The sequence below is a fragment of the Choristoneura fumiferana genome, chromosome 4, assembly GCF_025370935.1.
Source record: "Choristoneura fumiferana chromosome 4, NRCan_CFum_1, whole genome shotgun sequence".
Taxonomy (NCBI): domain Eukaryota; kingdom Metazoa; phylum Arthropoda; class Insecta; order Lepidoptera; family Tortricidae; genus Choristoneura; species Choristoneura fumiferana.
In genome coordinates, this window is record NC_133475.1 from 3,368,645 (window position 1) to 3,383,746 (window position 15,102).

At 35.3% G+C, this 15,102-nt stretch overlaps 2 protein-coding genes across 2 annotated transcripts; one reads left to right on the forward strand and one right to left on the reverse strand.

Moving 5' to 3' along the window:
- Positions 1-603: 603 nt before the first annotated feature.
- Yod1 (Yod1 deubiquitinase) lies at positions 604-10,403 on the reverse strand. Its single transcript, XM_074086581.1, has 4 exons — positions 9,857-10,403; positions 8,212-8,384; positions 6,580-6,738; positions 604-4,186 (listed from the first exon to the last, which is right to left on the reverse strand). Exons 1-4 carry the CDS (start codon positions 10,233-10,235, stop codon positions 3,977-3,979), a joined length of 921 nt encoding a protein of 306 aa, XP_073942682.1. The 5' UTR covers positions 10,236-10,403; the 3' UTR covers positions 604-3,976.
- Positions 10,404-10,752: 349 nt separating this feature from the next.
- LOC141427284 (uncharacterized) lies at positions 10,753-14,703 on the forward strand. The gene is made up of 2 exons (XM_074086578.1): positions 10,753-11,221; positions 12,734-14,703. The coding sequence occupies exon 2, from the start codon at positions 12,903-12,905 to the stop codon at positions 14,190-14,192; it is 1,290 nt and encodes a 429-aa protein (XP_073942679.1). The 5' UTR covers positions 10,753-11,221; positions 12,734-12,902; the 3' UTR covers positions 14,193-14,703.
- Positions 14,704-15,102: the final 399 nt, after the last annotated feature.

Consider the following 15,102-nt stretch of genomic DNA (forward strand, 5'->3'; position numbering starts at 1 on the left):
AACCAAACAAGGGAGGACAAAGGTTTCCGAAAGACAAAACTGTCTCAAAACACAGACATTCATTGGCCCGGAACGCATATTTGCCATAATTAATTTCAGATATTGCAAAATATTCACAAAGTGATTCTAATTATAAATAAACCCGCCTAGCTCACCCAAAAAGTATGAGAATTGACATTTCGGAAACCTCACGCTACACTAGCGCCTCTAGTGGCGAATTCATACGCGATAGCCCTCATTATTGCTTGAAGGAGCCACGGCCCTGCAGGGCTACTACGAAACTCGAAGTTCGTATCGTACCGTCCCTCTCGCTCTCATATTAAATAGTACAAGTGTCAGAGGGACCGCACGACACGAACTTCGAGTTTCGTTGTAGCCCTGCTGCTCCACATCGCACCGCGTTGTTACCCCATGTACCGTCACCAGCAGCAAAGCGTGCATAAATAATCTTATACGACTCTTATTTCTAGGGGTCTGTAGGACATCTCAGATATTTTTACACGCTCCGCTGTGGCAGATATTAATGATGGCGAGTAAATTGCAGTTATTATTACTCTATGCGCTTATCTAAGTTGAAAAGGTTAATATAGAAAACAACCCAAGTAGTTCTTAAAAGATACATTTTATTTAAAAGCTATGTTTGTCAAAGTTTTAAATACATCATTAATCCATAGCCTATGTGATAGCCTGATAGCGATGCCATGTTAAAAAACGCTAAAATTGATTGCAGGAAAAATAAATTAACATAGTATTTGAGACAATAAAATAAATAAACCATAGCAAATAACTCGAAATAAAAATAACATTCCGTGACGTTATACGTCTAAGAAAACAATAAAAAAAAACTTGTTTTTAAGTTTTTTTAACACCATACAGCGAAAGTGAATGACAAGGAATTAGCTAAAATAAATTATAGTTACAAATAACTACGATGAACTACAATCAATGGTTGCAACAATAATTTACTAACTTAATGTTTCGAATTACATAAATTAAATTTTCTAATACAAACTTTTTTTACATAGCAATTAATATTTTATGTACAGTTCAAAAAGTAAACATAGTTAATATTATTTGAGCGATAGGATTTTTTACCCAATTCTTACTTTTAAAACCAAAGTGATCTTGATATTTATTCAATGAAATTTTACAGGCAGGTGACCGCAATATCGACCGACGCCTTAAAAAGGATTTGGCTTACCTTGGGAGTGCGGTTAGTACGGAATGAACTTAATTTCAAAATGAAAAATGACGTTATCAACGGTAACTTGAGTTCCACATCAATTTTAATCCGATTCAGACTGTTTCTCAAAATCTACAAACCAAATGGAAAACCAGCAAAGAGTATTTTGCGCCAGTGGTTGTCAAACACCCCAAACTTAGGTGAAATGAATTATTTATTAGCTGCACGGGTCTTTTCCCTTTAGCCCGTTTTTTTTTTTAATTTCACAACTATCCGTTTTTACAATTTTATTTGACACGAATTTTCGCCCGGGCGTTTCTGATTATAAAGACGCAGGCGAGGCGTCTGATTAAAATGTTACATTTCTGCATACAACCGTTACTTGGCGTTAGTTGTAAAATAAAAACCGGCCAAGAGCGTGTCGGACACGTCCAAGATAGGGTTCCGTAGCCATTACGAAAAAAATCAAGTAATATTATGTGCGTTTATAACACAATTAAAACACCTACTACAGTCTTAAAATCTATTACCAGAAAAAGAGCGTATCTTCACGGCACTTCCGTTGTTTGTCCCTTCCGTCCTTTTGTTGAGAAGCTCAGTTTTTCGTTAATAACTCAAAAACGGTATAACCGATCATGTTGAAACCAATTTTCGTTGAAACTATTTATTAAGCGTTACCTTTCCATATTTTTGCATATTTTTTTGGACAAACGGTTTACAAGATAGAGGGGGGAGGACACAATTTTTGCTACTATGAGAGCAATTATTTCCGGCAATGTTCACTGAATCAAAAAGTTTTTGAGAAACCTTACTATCTTTTCAAAAGAGCTGTCGAACTTTGTGCCACACGTTGATGAGTTAAAAAAAATTTTTTTTTTTCAATTTCTGTTACGTGTATGGAGTGCCCCCCCTATAAATATTTATTTTTATAATTTAACTACAAAACTAAATAGCGGCTTTGACAAGACATCTGTACTCCAAATTTCATTGATATACATCTTGTAGTTTTCGAGTAAAATTCCTGTGACATACGGACGGACGGACAGACAGACGGACTTGACGAAACTGTAAAGGGTTCAGTTTTTGCCATTTTGGCTCCGGAACCCTAAAAACGGCATCTAGGCAACGAGAACTAAGCATGCTTACAGTTTCTCGCGAGTACTTCTCAATTTTACAGGATAAAAGTATTCTATATCCCTCTCAGAGTCATGTGCGCAATTCCATCCCAATTCGCAGGAGTTGATTGAACAACAAACGAAAATTTAGCTTAACTGTTCTGTGATTGACCACAGATTTGAATTTATGGTTATACTGTGTTAATCCAGTATACACTGGATTTATAACGATCAAGCAAGTTAAATAACATGATAATTAATTTCAAACCTCTTAACGTATATAGCGTCCTGGCAAATGCATAAGCTACGCACGCGATAACGACCTCAAAACGGGATGACTTTGATATTGTTAAAATTGCTATAAAATCAATAATATTGTCAATAATAATAATAATAATGTTTAGACATATTAACGAAAAGAAGATCGATAATTAATCGATGGTGATTAAAGATAGTCAGGGTCTATAAAAGGACGCAGAGGCCTTGTTGTCCTCTTTCTACCCTCATCTTATATCATGTCTATAACTGACAGAAAGAAGTAGAGAAAACGAGTCCGGTTCTAAGTGCGTTAGACCAGAGGGTCTATTGCGTAACGTTTCTGTCGCTCGCGATCGCAATCAAATGACAGATTTCGCATACAAAAACTGTCATTAAATTGCGATCACGAGCGTCAGAAACGATAGGCAACACGGCCTGAGGGGTGTCGCTCGCGACTATTATTCCAGTCGATCGTGGCAGGGCAAAAAATATAAACACTAAATGCTGTTTCATTTAAGATTTCAAGAAGTATGTAGATAGTTAGATAGAAAGTTTAATCCTCATAACAAAATAAAATGGCTCTATACACGTTTTTTATAAAAACAAAGGAATAAACGTTAAGAAGACAAAACATGTTAACAATCATACAGAGAACAAAAAGATACAAAACAGATATAGAGAAACCACATTGTAATACAGGGAGCCATGTCATGTAATGAAGGTACGGCGCTGACTCAGCATAATGCCGCGGCTGTGTGAGTTAGAATGCAACTGTGGTATCTACTAGGTATGTAATTAGTAGATCGCACAGGGTTTCTTGGGTCTAATCAAGTTGACCACCCCTGCGTTAGACAATACGGCCGCAGGTCTACGGCTCTGAATCGACAAGGCCGCCTTTTGTTTACCTTTGATTTTTTCTCTATGTACCTACCATCAGCTAAATAAGTGGTCTATCAATTTTTAAAAAAGTTTGTATGAAATAAATATGTCGCTAAAGTCGAACTTTCAAGTTGACAGACACGTCTATTGGCACTTTTGTTTTATGACATGCAAACGATTATCAACTTTAGGGTGGTAGACTACATATTTGGCTGATATATATGGACCCTCTATTTTCTGTAGTGCTTACCTGTATTGTGGTGTTTAATAGTAATTGTATTTCATTGTCTACATCCCGTAACGAATACATCTAATGTAATTAACCGTTAATCTTTAAAAAAAAATAGAATGGCAGAAGCTAAAGTAATAAAACGGAATCCTCCTTCCTGCAGTCGAGTAAAAAAACAAGTGTTTTTTTTAACTAATTTTCAAAGCCGCCTTGGAAGTTCAAAGTTATCCCGTTTACCGGATGCGTCTAGATCATTGCAAAGAAAAGATCTACAGTGAAATTGCTGTTCGTAATCAAATTTTTAAATCACTGCTAAACCTCCCCGAAGTTCGTGTGCTTGGTTTCTTTCGCGTGCTTTTGGGCCTCCGCTTGCCCTGTCAGCAGCTTGTCACAGATCATGCACTTGAGGGTGAATTTGTTTAAGTCCGTGAACTGGCGGGAGGATTTGGCCTCGTGGGCCACTTGCTCCGCCTCTCTGTATATGTCCATGTCTTCAGCTGGGAACACCGTTTGGATGCCTCCCTGGAAACGAAAAAGACTGTCTAATTTTTCCCCGAAAATGTTTTTCCCACATGATTAATTTCCCGACCGTTTTATATGGAAGTAAGATTCATCAAAACTGTAAGTACAGGATCGCTATATGACTAACCTAACATAACCTGTATCTACAGGATAGTTCTGAAATATATCCTGAATAGGTAACAGTTTTTTGTATAATTGAATTTTACTGCGTATTGGTTTCATATCATAACTGTAATACTGTATTTTTTTATTGATAAATAAATATGGCAATGGGCGGGCCATATAGCACGGAGAGCGGATGGCCGTTCGGGCCGAAAAGTTCTCGAGTGGAGACGGCGGATCGGCAAGCGCAGCGTAGGACGTCCACCAACAAGATGGACGGATGACCTGGTTAAAGCTGCGGGTTCACGGTGGATGCAGGCCGCTGCCAACCGAAGCAACTGGAGGTCTGTGGGGGAGATCTATGTCCAACAGTGGACGTCCTACGGCTGAGATGATGATGATGATGAAATATGTCAAATATGAACCCACAAATGTTATACAAATCAATAAATTGTTGACAAACAAGCATGGAGAGTAAATGACCATAACATGCATTTTTGAGGCAAGAATTGACCAGGATGTTTGTGCCAAGTTTGTAAACAGTCAGTCATACTGTCGGTGGCGCACTAGGTATTAAATGTACATGTATACATTAAAGTTATACCTCCTGGAATTCGATCGAAAACTGAATTATTAGGCTGAATGTCTCACTAAGTATGTCACCTTATTTTGATAGAATGTAAGCAATGATTTTGATGTGGTCAATTGATACATTTAGTAAATTAGACAATTATCTTACTTTCTACTCTCCAATAAAAAAAAATTAGGAACTATGATTTACACAATTAATATTTCTATTAAAAACGTGCATTTTAATGCATCACATGTTTTTACAAAAACTAGCTTTCATTATTAGCTTGTAGAATAAAATCTAATAATCTTCTAAGTATCTTAAAAGTTGATTCAAACCAGTAACTCAGGTAAAAGAAATTTTGTGCTCTTTAGCAAACTGCAGAATGTCAATGTTTAGTCAAAGTAACCTAACCAACTCCTGAATATTTTGGATTAATTTTAAAACACCTTTTACTTAATATGGTTACATGAATAATAACTGAGTAGTTTCTTAACAAGAATTTATTCTAATTTGCCATCCGTTACATTATGAAACAAAAAAGAAGGATGAAAGCGCGTCAAAGATCAGGCGTGGGGGCAGTGCCTGATTTAGACTTCTAACCGCCCCAGGCTAACTATGAATCCGACTTATATTATAAATGCGAAAGTTTGTGAGTGAGTGAGTGAGTGAGTGAGTATGTTTGTTACACCTTCACGCTAAAACGGCTGGACGGATTTGAATGAAATTTGGTATGTAGATAGCTGGAAAAAAACATAGGCAACTTTTTATTCCGATATTCCCACAGGATAGGGATATAATCTCGAAACAACCGCTCGTTTATCGCAATCCCGCGGGAACTATTCACGAAATTTGACATGATTGTTTTTAATGTAACTTCAATTAAAACCACGATTTAATTTTCAGGAATACCCACGGGAATTTTAAAAATCCCGAAATTCAATTCAGCTGCTGGATCTAATGATTTACGTGTAAACTAAACACGCAAAAGAAGCCGCGGGTAAACACTTGTATAAAATAATACATACTATCGATCGACGCATTGTGAATATTCGTAAAAGTATTAAGTGGGACACGAAGGGGCAGTGTGAAAATAACTGGGTCATGGTAGAACAATGTTTGGGAAACACTGCACTTGCCTTATTAGCCTCTGAGTAAATCAGGCCCTGTGTCGTAATGAGGGCTATCGCGTAAGAATTCGCCACTAGAGGCGCCAGTGTAGCGAGAGGTCTCCGAAATGTCAAATGTCACTGTTTTTGGCTAAGCTAAGCGGGTTTATTTGTAATTAGAAAATGAAATTAATTGAGGCAAATATGCGTTACGGGGCCGTGAATTTCTGTGTTTTGAGACAGTTTTGTCTTGCGGAAAACTTTGTCCTTCCCTTTTTTCCGGACAAAACACTACGCAACACTGTGGCATGCTCGATATTTTTATAGTACAGTTATAAGGTATTAAATATGATTTAAATGTAAATTTTGTGTTCACGCCCGTAATAACAAACTAACCACTTTACTTCAGACAGGACCTTTGTCTACAGTGGCGCCAACTGGTGAGCGCGCAAACGGTAGCCCTCATTATGGCGTGACGTCACACGGAAATTTGACTGGCAATATCTTCATAAGTTTTTTGTTAGAAAAAAAAGTGTATGTGATAAATGATAATACAACTGATGGTTATATTTGATTTTAGGATACTATTGTTAAAACAGAACATAACTTACATCTGACTGTTCTAAATACAATGGGTCGTAGTGTACGCCGTCAAACAGCAGGAACACTCGCTGGCCATAATTCTTGTCCTCGCCGAATCTGTTGATGATTGCGTTCAGCGTGTCCACAACTGCCATCTCCATGCCGTAGAAACGGGACAGGATTGCTACCTGGAATGTAATTTCGCCATTTCAAATGACAACCATCTCAGCCTTTACAATGTCCCGCTACTGGGCACAGGTCTCTTCTCAGTATTTGTGCAGTAGTTTCCATGCAGGCCTAGTGTGGGTTGGGAACTTCACACCCATCATTGTATTACTTGAGAGGTTTGAGCAGGTTAGTAATGTTTTCCATCACCGAAAAGCATGTGCACATAAATTCCGAAAAACTCAGAAATGCGAGCCCGGATTTCAACCCATAATCCTATGCTCTGCTTGAGAAGCCATAAGTTTTTTTAGCATTAGAAAAAGGGTAAACAATCTTGACGAGTCTTTTTATTGAAAAACGTTTTTATAAAAACAGTAACTATTACTCATGACACCAAAAGCATGTAAATGATTATAATGCTCTTGCTAATTGTTACATATTTGCTGTGGCTTATTTTTCAAAAGTGTTTTTCAATTAAAAGACACGTCAAGATCGCTTATCTTCTTTCTAATGCTAAAAAAAAACGAAGTATAGGCCACCAGAAGGAATAACAAGTACATAACTCTAACGAGCCATCTTTATTCCACACGGCAGAGATCTTTCGTTCTTTATTCAATGTATGACCCACATCTTAGGGGTCTTGAAAACAGTGATAGTGTACTTACTATCACTGTTTTCAAGTTCTTAATGATAAGGCGATCGTACTTTGCACTACACTTATATGTTTGTTTGTGGTTAGAAAGCAAATGCTCAAACTTGTGAACGTCATAGAAGAACATCATAAAATAAAACTAAAGGCTTTTTCCCGCTTTTGTCCTGTTGACGCGATCTGTTAGTCCAACTAAATTTCAAACTGTAACTCAAACTCACAACATTTATTGACATAAAAAAACACACTACAACACAACAAAGACACAGTAAAAACATAAATAGAAGAAAAGAGAATAATTAAAGACAAATTTACTATCAAACATTTTATTGTATTCAAGTTTTCCATTTTCTGGTGTAAAACAAACACGCTAGTAAAGTCAGCATCAAAAGTAGCGTCACATACTTAAAGCCATGCAAGATTGTCAATGTGTCAATGCGACAGAGTAAAACAGTGATCCGCTTCTTTTGATGCTGACTGTACAGTCAGAACCCAATCTATTTGATATTAATTTCAGCTTGATGCAATCCTGAGATTGAAAACCCCCTTTATTGTCATTTTAGTTCAATATCTCAAAAATAACAGAACCGATTTTGATGAAACATAGCTAAAAACCATTGCAAGGAAACTCGTTTTTGGGTAAAAAACCGCATCGAAATCGGTCCATCCATTTGAGAGTTACGATGTGACAGGCGTGTGTGACAGGCGTCTAACTTATAACACCCCTCTTTTTGCGTTGGGTGTTGAAAAGGGTCTTGACAGATGGACAGATGGATGGTCAGCAAAGTTTTACTATAACAGTTTCATCTTTACTAATTAAGGTATGTAATTTTACAAATTAAGTTACCTCAATAGCACCTCCCCAGGAACTAGGCTGCTGTATCCAGCTGCAGTACTCTGCGTTAGGTTTGCCTAGCATAGCCTCATTGTATGTGTCATGATCACTGGCCACCTCCATGGCGATAATCTGACGCATCAATGTATGCACAGTGGTGTCCACTTGCCCATTTAATACAAAACCTGCAACGTTGAATAGTATGTTATTAACTTTTGTATGCAAAAAGTCAAAAATCCAGATTTCGAGATAAATTCAAAATCAAATTTAGAAAGAGATAGATTTAGTCATCAAATTCAGTTGTTGGTGCATATGGACAGTTGAACTCAATGCCAAAGGGTTCTGCTATAGACCAAGGGTATCTCTAAATAATATAATAGAAAAAAATATAGTATTCTTACTTTACAGATAAATTAAAAATATCTTTTTCTTGTATGGGGGTGCTATACCATTCATCTATTCATTTAAGTAAAGAATATTAAATGAAGCACAAAAATAATGGACAAGAATAATGGTGGTTGATTTTGAAGGGAAGAAAGAATCATAAACCTTAAACCTGTAGTTTTCGTTTTGATAATACTTGTACATTAACCACATGCCACTATAAGGTATAATTTTTTTCCCCCAGGCTTTACTATTACTACTTATAGTTGATATTTAAAAATTCATTCATATTTTTAATTGCAAAATGTTCTTTAAGGTTATTAAACTCTTAACAAAAGTAGTTCTACGGACAGTCAAGAATTTCCGCTTTCGTGATTTCCATACATCGTTATTGCGGGAGCAAAAATAAATCAGTTAAAAAATAGATACAACAGAATGTCTATTTAGTAAAACGGATATATTCTGCTTACAAATTCTAAGCATCTAACAAGTTAAAATTGCGAGTTGAAATGTCGTTCCACAGAAGATTTTGTTTGACTGAAACTAACGTTGCACTTAGATCAATATAATTTTTTATCGCAAGCCTGTAATTCAGGGTAAACCTTTATCCACAACTACACAAATTCATCGCACATTTTTTCCTTTACACCATTTTTTAAAGCACTCAGTAATTATGTTGTGAACACAATTATTATTACGAATAATTAATAAATAACAATGTCCAATAGGAAAAGTGACTGAAGAGTTTGCTTTGCAATTGCGTAGTTAATCTTTTTAAGTATGTATTATCAATCAAGTCAAATGGAGGTCTAATGTTAGAAATAAAGTTAATAAGTTTTGAACTCATAGGCATAAAATGTTCCTTGATTTAAGTGTCACTTCTGTTATGCTTATTTGTCATAAACTTTCAGTACTGTTAAATCATTTTTGCCCCCGCTATAACGATGTATGGTGATTTTGCAAATGATTTTAATGACTACTGAGGGTGATTTATGAGATTAAAGGCCAAATCAATGTGTTGGTATTGGATCACAATAACAGATCTCTGTTATTTTAATTCCAATAAGAATATTTTTTTAAAAATGATACCAAGGCATTATTAATTATTATTGAAAACTAAAACTAACTGGTCATGCTAACTGAAGTACACAATTTATAATATCTTTATCTGACACAAAAATCAATTGAAACCAGAACAATGGCTTACGACGCAATAAAAACACAAAGAAGTGGGTATTACATAAAAATATGACCTCTAAATTGATCAACTCACCTATACTAGTGAAAAGACATGAATTATCAGAAGGGACAACCTTCTTCATTAAAATGCCGGGTCGACACGGGCCTAACGTTTCATGGGACACCCCATTTTCCACGACTTTTTCAGGAGGCTTGCTAGCAGCTTGAACTACCTTTTCTTCTACTATCAACGTCTCACCAGTTTTCAAACCTATTTCGTTTAGCTTTTTAGCATCGTCACTAGTATCCAAAGGCTTTGGGGGGTAACCACACAATACACATATCCTTTCAGCTTTTATTTCAGCAATATCAGACAATAACGTCTTCAAATCACCCACAGTACTATCAGAGGTCAAGTTTTTAAGTATCTGCTGACCGTTTTTACTCTTAACTTTGAACGCTAATGATGCCATTTCAGCAGATTTGTGTTACATTAAAATAACGGACACGAAAGCGTTACGTGGTGGCAATTGATATTATTAATTAGGTCAAAGACGCAACAAAATGTGTAAGAAATAAATAAATAAAACGCGCCTCGGCCACCTCGAGAAGTTGACAAGTCACTAGTGTAGTGACTGATGACTGACAGTGACTGTGACAGATGAACACGTGTGTTGCCAGTTTTAAGAGGCATAAACCATAAACAATATAGACTCGGGTCTAAAGCGAGTATCACATGATTTTGTCAACATCACGGCAGATTGCAGGCAGAAACTACCTTGATTGAGTTCAAATTCAACCTCCAATTTAAGTATACTAACTTGATGTAACTGAGGGTTTTCAGTGCTTTTGGTCTACATAGGGTCTACAGCACGGTGGTCATGCAATTACAGCGTTCAGTAGTAAAAAAAAAAACAACTCGTGTTATCAAGAAAGTATCCGAACGAAATTAGTAGAACTAGTTTTGTCTTAGGTGGTAACACTGCTGCATTAACTGTCAAGCAAGCTTGCTTATTGAAGCAAATGGTTAATAGTTTAGCTTGGGCCAATATTTCGTGTTAAAATACTAGTATTTAGTTAGTCTAGCTAGGATGCTATTTCATTTATTATATTACTATATAAATTAATTATAGCAATTAGCTAGTTGTTTGTGTGATTTCATCGACCCTACAAGAAGTTTGAACACTAAATTTAATGCTACGCCTTCAGACTTGCCGTAAACATTAATTACCCGTGACTCTTAAGAAAGGATGAACATTTTGTAGTTATTGTGAATAGCGTTTCCCTTTGTATTTAAATTGTGAATTTCTATTTAGTGGACAGTATTGTGTGCAGCAAATGTACAATTATGTGAAGTAAAGTGCATATAATTATGTACAATTGACGCCTTAAAAAGAAAACAGAAAGGGGATGAAAAAATCCCTGGCTGAGGAGCCACAATAGGATCACTCAATCCAAGGTATTTATTTAATGTGATACTTACATAAATAATTAAAGAGGCACGACTAAGCTCCTCCTTCAATTATTTATTGATTTACCATATTAATTAAGATGCAGTTACTGCCAATAATTTAATTACTATGTTAATTCAAAAAAAAGCAACTGAGATAACTTTATAAATCTTGAGATATCTCATTACAGCTTATACTGAGAATAGATATGTTCTTTGTTAATCCCATGGAAAACATAAATGTACCTAAATTAATTATGACTTTATAAAAGTTCTTTCAAAGCTTATCAGATCACAGGTCTTTTCGTGCATAGCATAATGTTTTTTGATTGCATGAATGTTATATTCATACTCGAAGATTAAGGTTGGTAATCAAAACTTGCCAAGTTGCACTATTAAGGAGCAGATCCAATTAAAAATGCTATGCATGATCAGACCTATGATCTAGGTAGCTTTGATAGAAATTTCATCCAAGTACGGCACACCGAAGCTACCGAACAACTTATATTACTTATATTTATCAACAATTTAAATTTAATGAATAGAACTTAGTTTCTCACTTCTTTTATTAGCAAAATCATTTACGAACTTGAAATGTACCTATTCACATTAATGTTTTTTACGGGATGGGATTTGTTATCAATTAGGTAAGTAGGTATTTATTTCCTTCATTACATAAATAGGCCCTCAATTATGTATTGCAGTGGCGCTAGCTGTTAATTCATATAGTTTAGCAGTGATTTTTTATTGTAACAATGGAAAATTCATAATGAAAAAATAAACTGTTTTCAGTTTTGATTTATTTTGTATTTACCTGTCTACACCATTACCTAGCTAAATACCAAATGTCAACTTTCTATGTAAAAACGGTAATTTTTGGACGAGAAAACTTCTTGCATGATAAGGTTTTTTTTATTCAAATTTAGGATTCACCAATAAAAAACGATCTTGGAGGAATCGCAAAATTTTAATTGTTTATTTCAAATAGATATAAGTCTGTCCACCCGAGACCAGTGCGTCGGTATTTCGCCTTGTGAACTAGACTGACAAGCTTCTACACCGTCTTATTTTTGATATCCGTTAACTTTAAGGGGACAATCTACAGGTCAAATGAAGTTAACTTCGCTAAGACACTAGTGGCCTAACTCTTACTGTTTAAAAGATAACAAGAGTTAAGATAATTAATTATTAGCAGTAAAACAGCGTAAAGGTCCTTAATTTATGATTTTTTTCAAAGTCCATAACGTCAATGTCACTTGTTAAGTTTGTTAACAACGAATGTGAAGCTATTATAATATTATGCAAGAAAAAAGAATTTAATTAAAAAAATGTCACGTTTCGCAATCAATTTAATTATCAGGTAGTTCATATCAGTGAACTGAGTCGTCTGCCAAAGGTAACGGATATCAAAAAGAACACGGTGTATATGTCTAAACGAAGCACTTTTTTCATTAGGTCAGGATTTTTTACCATATTAAAATATGATCTCTGTAGCTCAACTTTGTTTTGTTTTTCTTTCAGCTTCATCATATCAACCAAAGAAGCAGTGATAAAGCATACAGCAGCGCTAAAGGGTGCTCAAGACATCCTTTTTAATATAACAAGGTGTGCTTGTTATAAAGTGTATCAAGAATCTTGATGTACTTATTGACGGATTTAAGTTAGAGAATATAACAAGTCTAAAATAGAAATGACTGAAAACGTAACTGTTGTTGATACCCAGGAAAATAACACTTGCACTTGGATCTGTGACACGTGCAACAAAGAATTTGTACATAAAAGTTCCTTAGTGAATCATATAAAAATGCACGAGCTATATAAGACAAAGGGAAGTGTCAAGCAGCATGTAACAACAGATGAAGAAGATAAAACAGACACTGACATTTCCATCATAAAACTTCGAAGCATGTCAGGTTTGATACTACGTAAAAGAAAAATACCTACTAATAAACCAAGCACATTCCCTTGTGATAAGTGCGATCTAGAGTTTATAGACAAAAATAGCTTAGCTAAGCATATGCCAACCCACAAAAAGAAATCACACTATTGTAAAATCTGCCACAAGAAATATTCATCCAAAACTAGTGTAACTCAGCACATGCGGATTCACACAGGTGAGAAGCCTTTCTCTTGTGATATTTGCAACAAGCAGTTTCGGAATAAGTCTAATGTGGCGCAGCATAAACAAATTCATACAGGCGTGAACCCACATGTTTGTCAAGTCTGTGACAAACAGTTTTCATTTAAGACAAATTTGACACAGCATATGCGGATCCACACAGGAGAAAAACCCTATTCTTGCGACATTTGCCATAAAGAGTTTAGAAACAAATCTAACATGGTGCAGCATAAAAAGATACACACTGGAGAACAGCCTCATGTCTGCCAGGTTTGCAACAAAACGTTTTCTTTCAAGACCAATTTAACTCAGCATATGCGAGTACACACTGGAGAAAAACCCTATTCCTGTGAGGTTTGCAATAAAGAGTTTCGCAACAAATCTAACCTGGTTCAACATAGGCAAATCCACACTGGAGAACATCCTCACGTTTGCGAAGTATGCACAAAACATTTTTCAGTCAAGGCTAATTTAGTTCAACATATGCGAATCCATACTGGTGAACTTCCGTATTCGTGTGAATCTTGCAATAAACAATTTCGGACTAAGTCTCACATGGAACAACATAAACTCCTTCACACTGGGGAAAAGCCACATACTTGCCATATCTGTGAAATGCAGTTTCAACAAAAGACGCATTTAACTTCGCATATGAAAGTTCACACAGATCAGAAACAGTTCACTTGCAATATTTGCTATAAACAGTTTGAGGAACTCGCAGCATTAACACAGCATGAGCTCATTCATGACGACCCACTCGCTGATACGAGCATTCCTCCAGAGTTGATGCCCCTTGTCTGCATAAACGATGATACAGCAAGTTGTGAATTAAATCAGGGAATGGAAAATAAAAATTACTAGATGTTTGTCTACGTTCCATTTCCATTATCGAGATAAAAAGTGACATTATATTAATCTGGAATATATATATATATTAATATAGCTTAAAATTAGAAAAAAAAACGGTTTGGTAGTTCCAGAGATTGCCTCCTTCATATAAACAAATAAGGTTTATCTCTTTAATTTATATGATTATAGATACTCGTAGCGTAGTATAGATGTAGAGGCTTGATATAAGATATGGGTAAGAATATTGCGATCAAGCACAATTATGTTAATTTATAAAAAAATCATGTGCTAATCTAGGAAAGATAAAAAACAATATTTACATAAGGTCCTATGTAATACTAAATTAAATATACGAAATAAATTCAGACGATATTTATAAAAAAAAGTTATTTGACTATGCATAATCGGCTTTATCTTACCACGTTTGTATAAATAGCTGGCATAACAGAATAAATAAGTTTCTGTTGTAAATGTAATGGTAAAATAATGAAATAAACTCTTAATAAAAGCTTTATTTGCTGCATGTACTTTTTGTTTTCTATACCTGAATTGCTTTATGTACATTATCTCTACCAAAATGCAAACCAATCTGACCACTGGAAGTATGTCCAATTTAAATTGCATGATCATGATCAAGTTTGATTATACATTGATCCACTACGTTACGTAACAGACATTGATACTGGTGAAAATAATAGCTTATTTATACTGGTTATTTAAAACTGTACAGTAACATTTCGATTAGAACATTTTTAATTCAATACAATATTGAGCACCTTACGCCAATTTGTATCTACCTAGTGTATCAAAAAGCCGCAAATAATTTATTGTAAAAAATTATTACGTTTCAGCTTACACAATATCTATAATATTTTAGATGATCAAACAAACCTAACAAGTGAAGTTCGATCGATATTATATG

Excerpts from the sequence above, each read along its gene's own strand:
- Yod1 (XM_074086581.1), bottom strand. The coding sequence starts at position 10,235 with ATGGCATCATTAGCGTTCAAAGTTAAGAGTAAAAACGGTCAGCAGATA. Across the intron at positions 8,385-9,856 it reads ATGTCTTTTCACTAGTATAG|GTTTTGTATTAAATGGGCAA; the intron begins GTGAGTTGATCA and ends TCAACGTTGCAG. Across the intron at positions 6,739-8,211 it reads CCTGGGGAGGTGCTATTGAG|GTAGCAATCCTGTCCCGTTT; the intron begins GTAACTTAATTT and ends ATTACATTCCAG.
- LOC141427284 (XM_074086578.1), top strand. The coding sequence starts at position 12,903 with ATGACTGAAAACGTAACTGTTGTTGATACCCAGGAAAATAACACTTGC.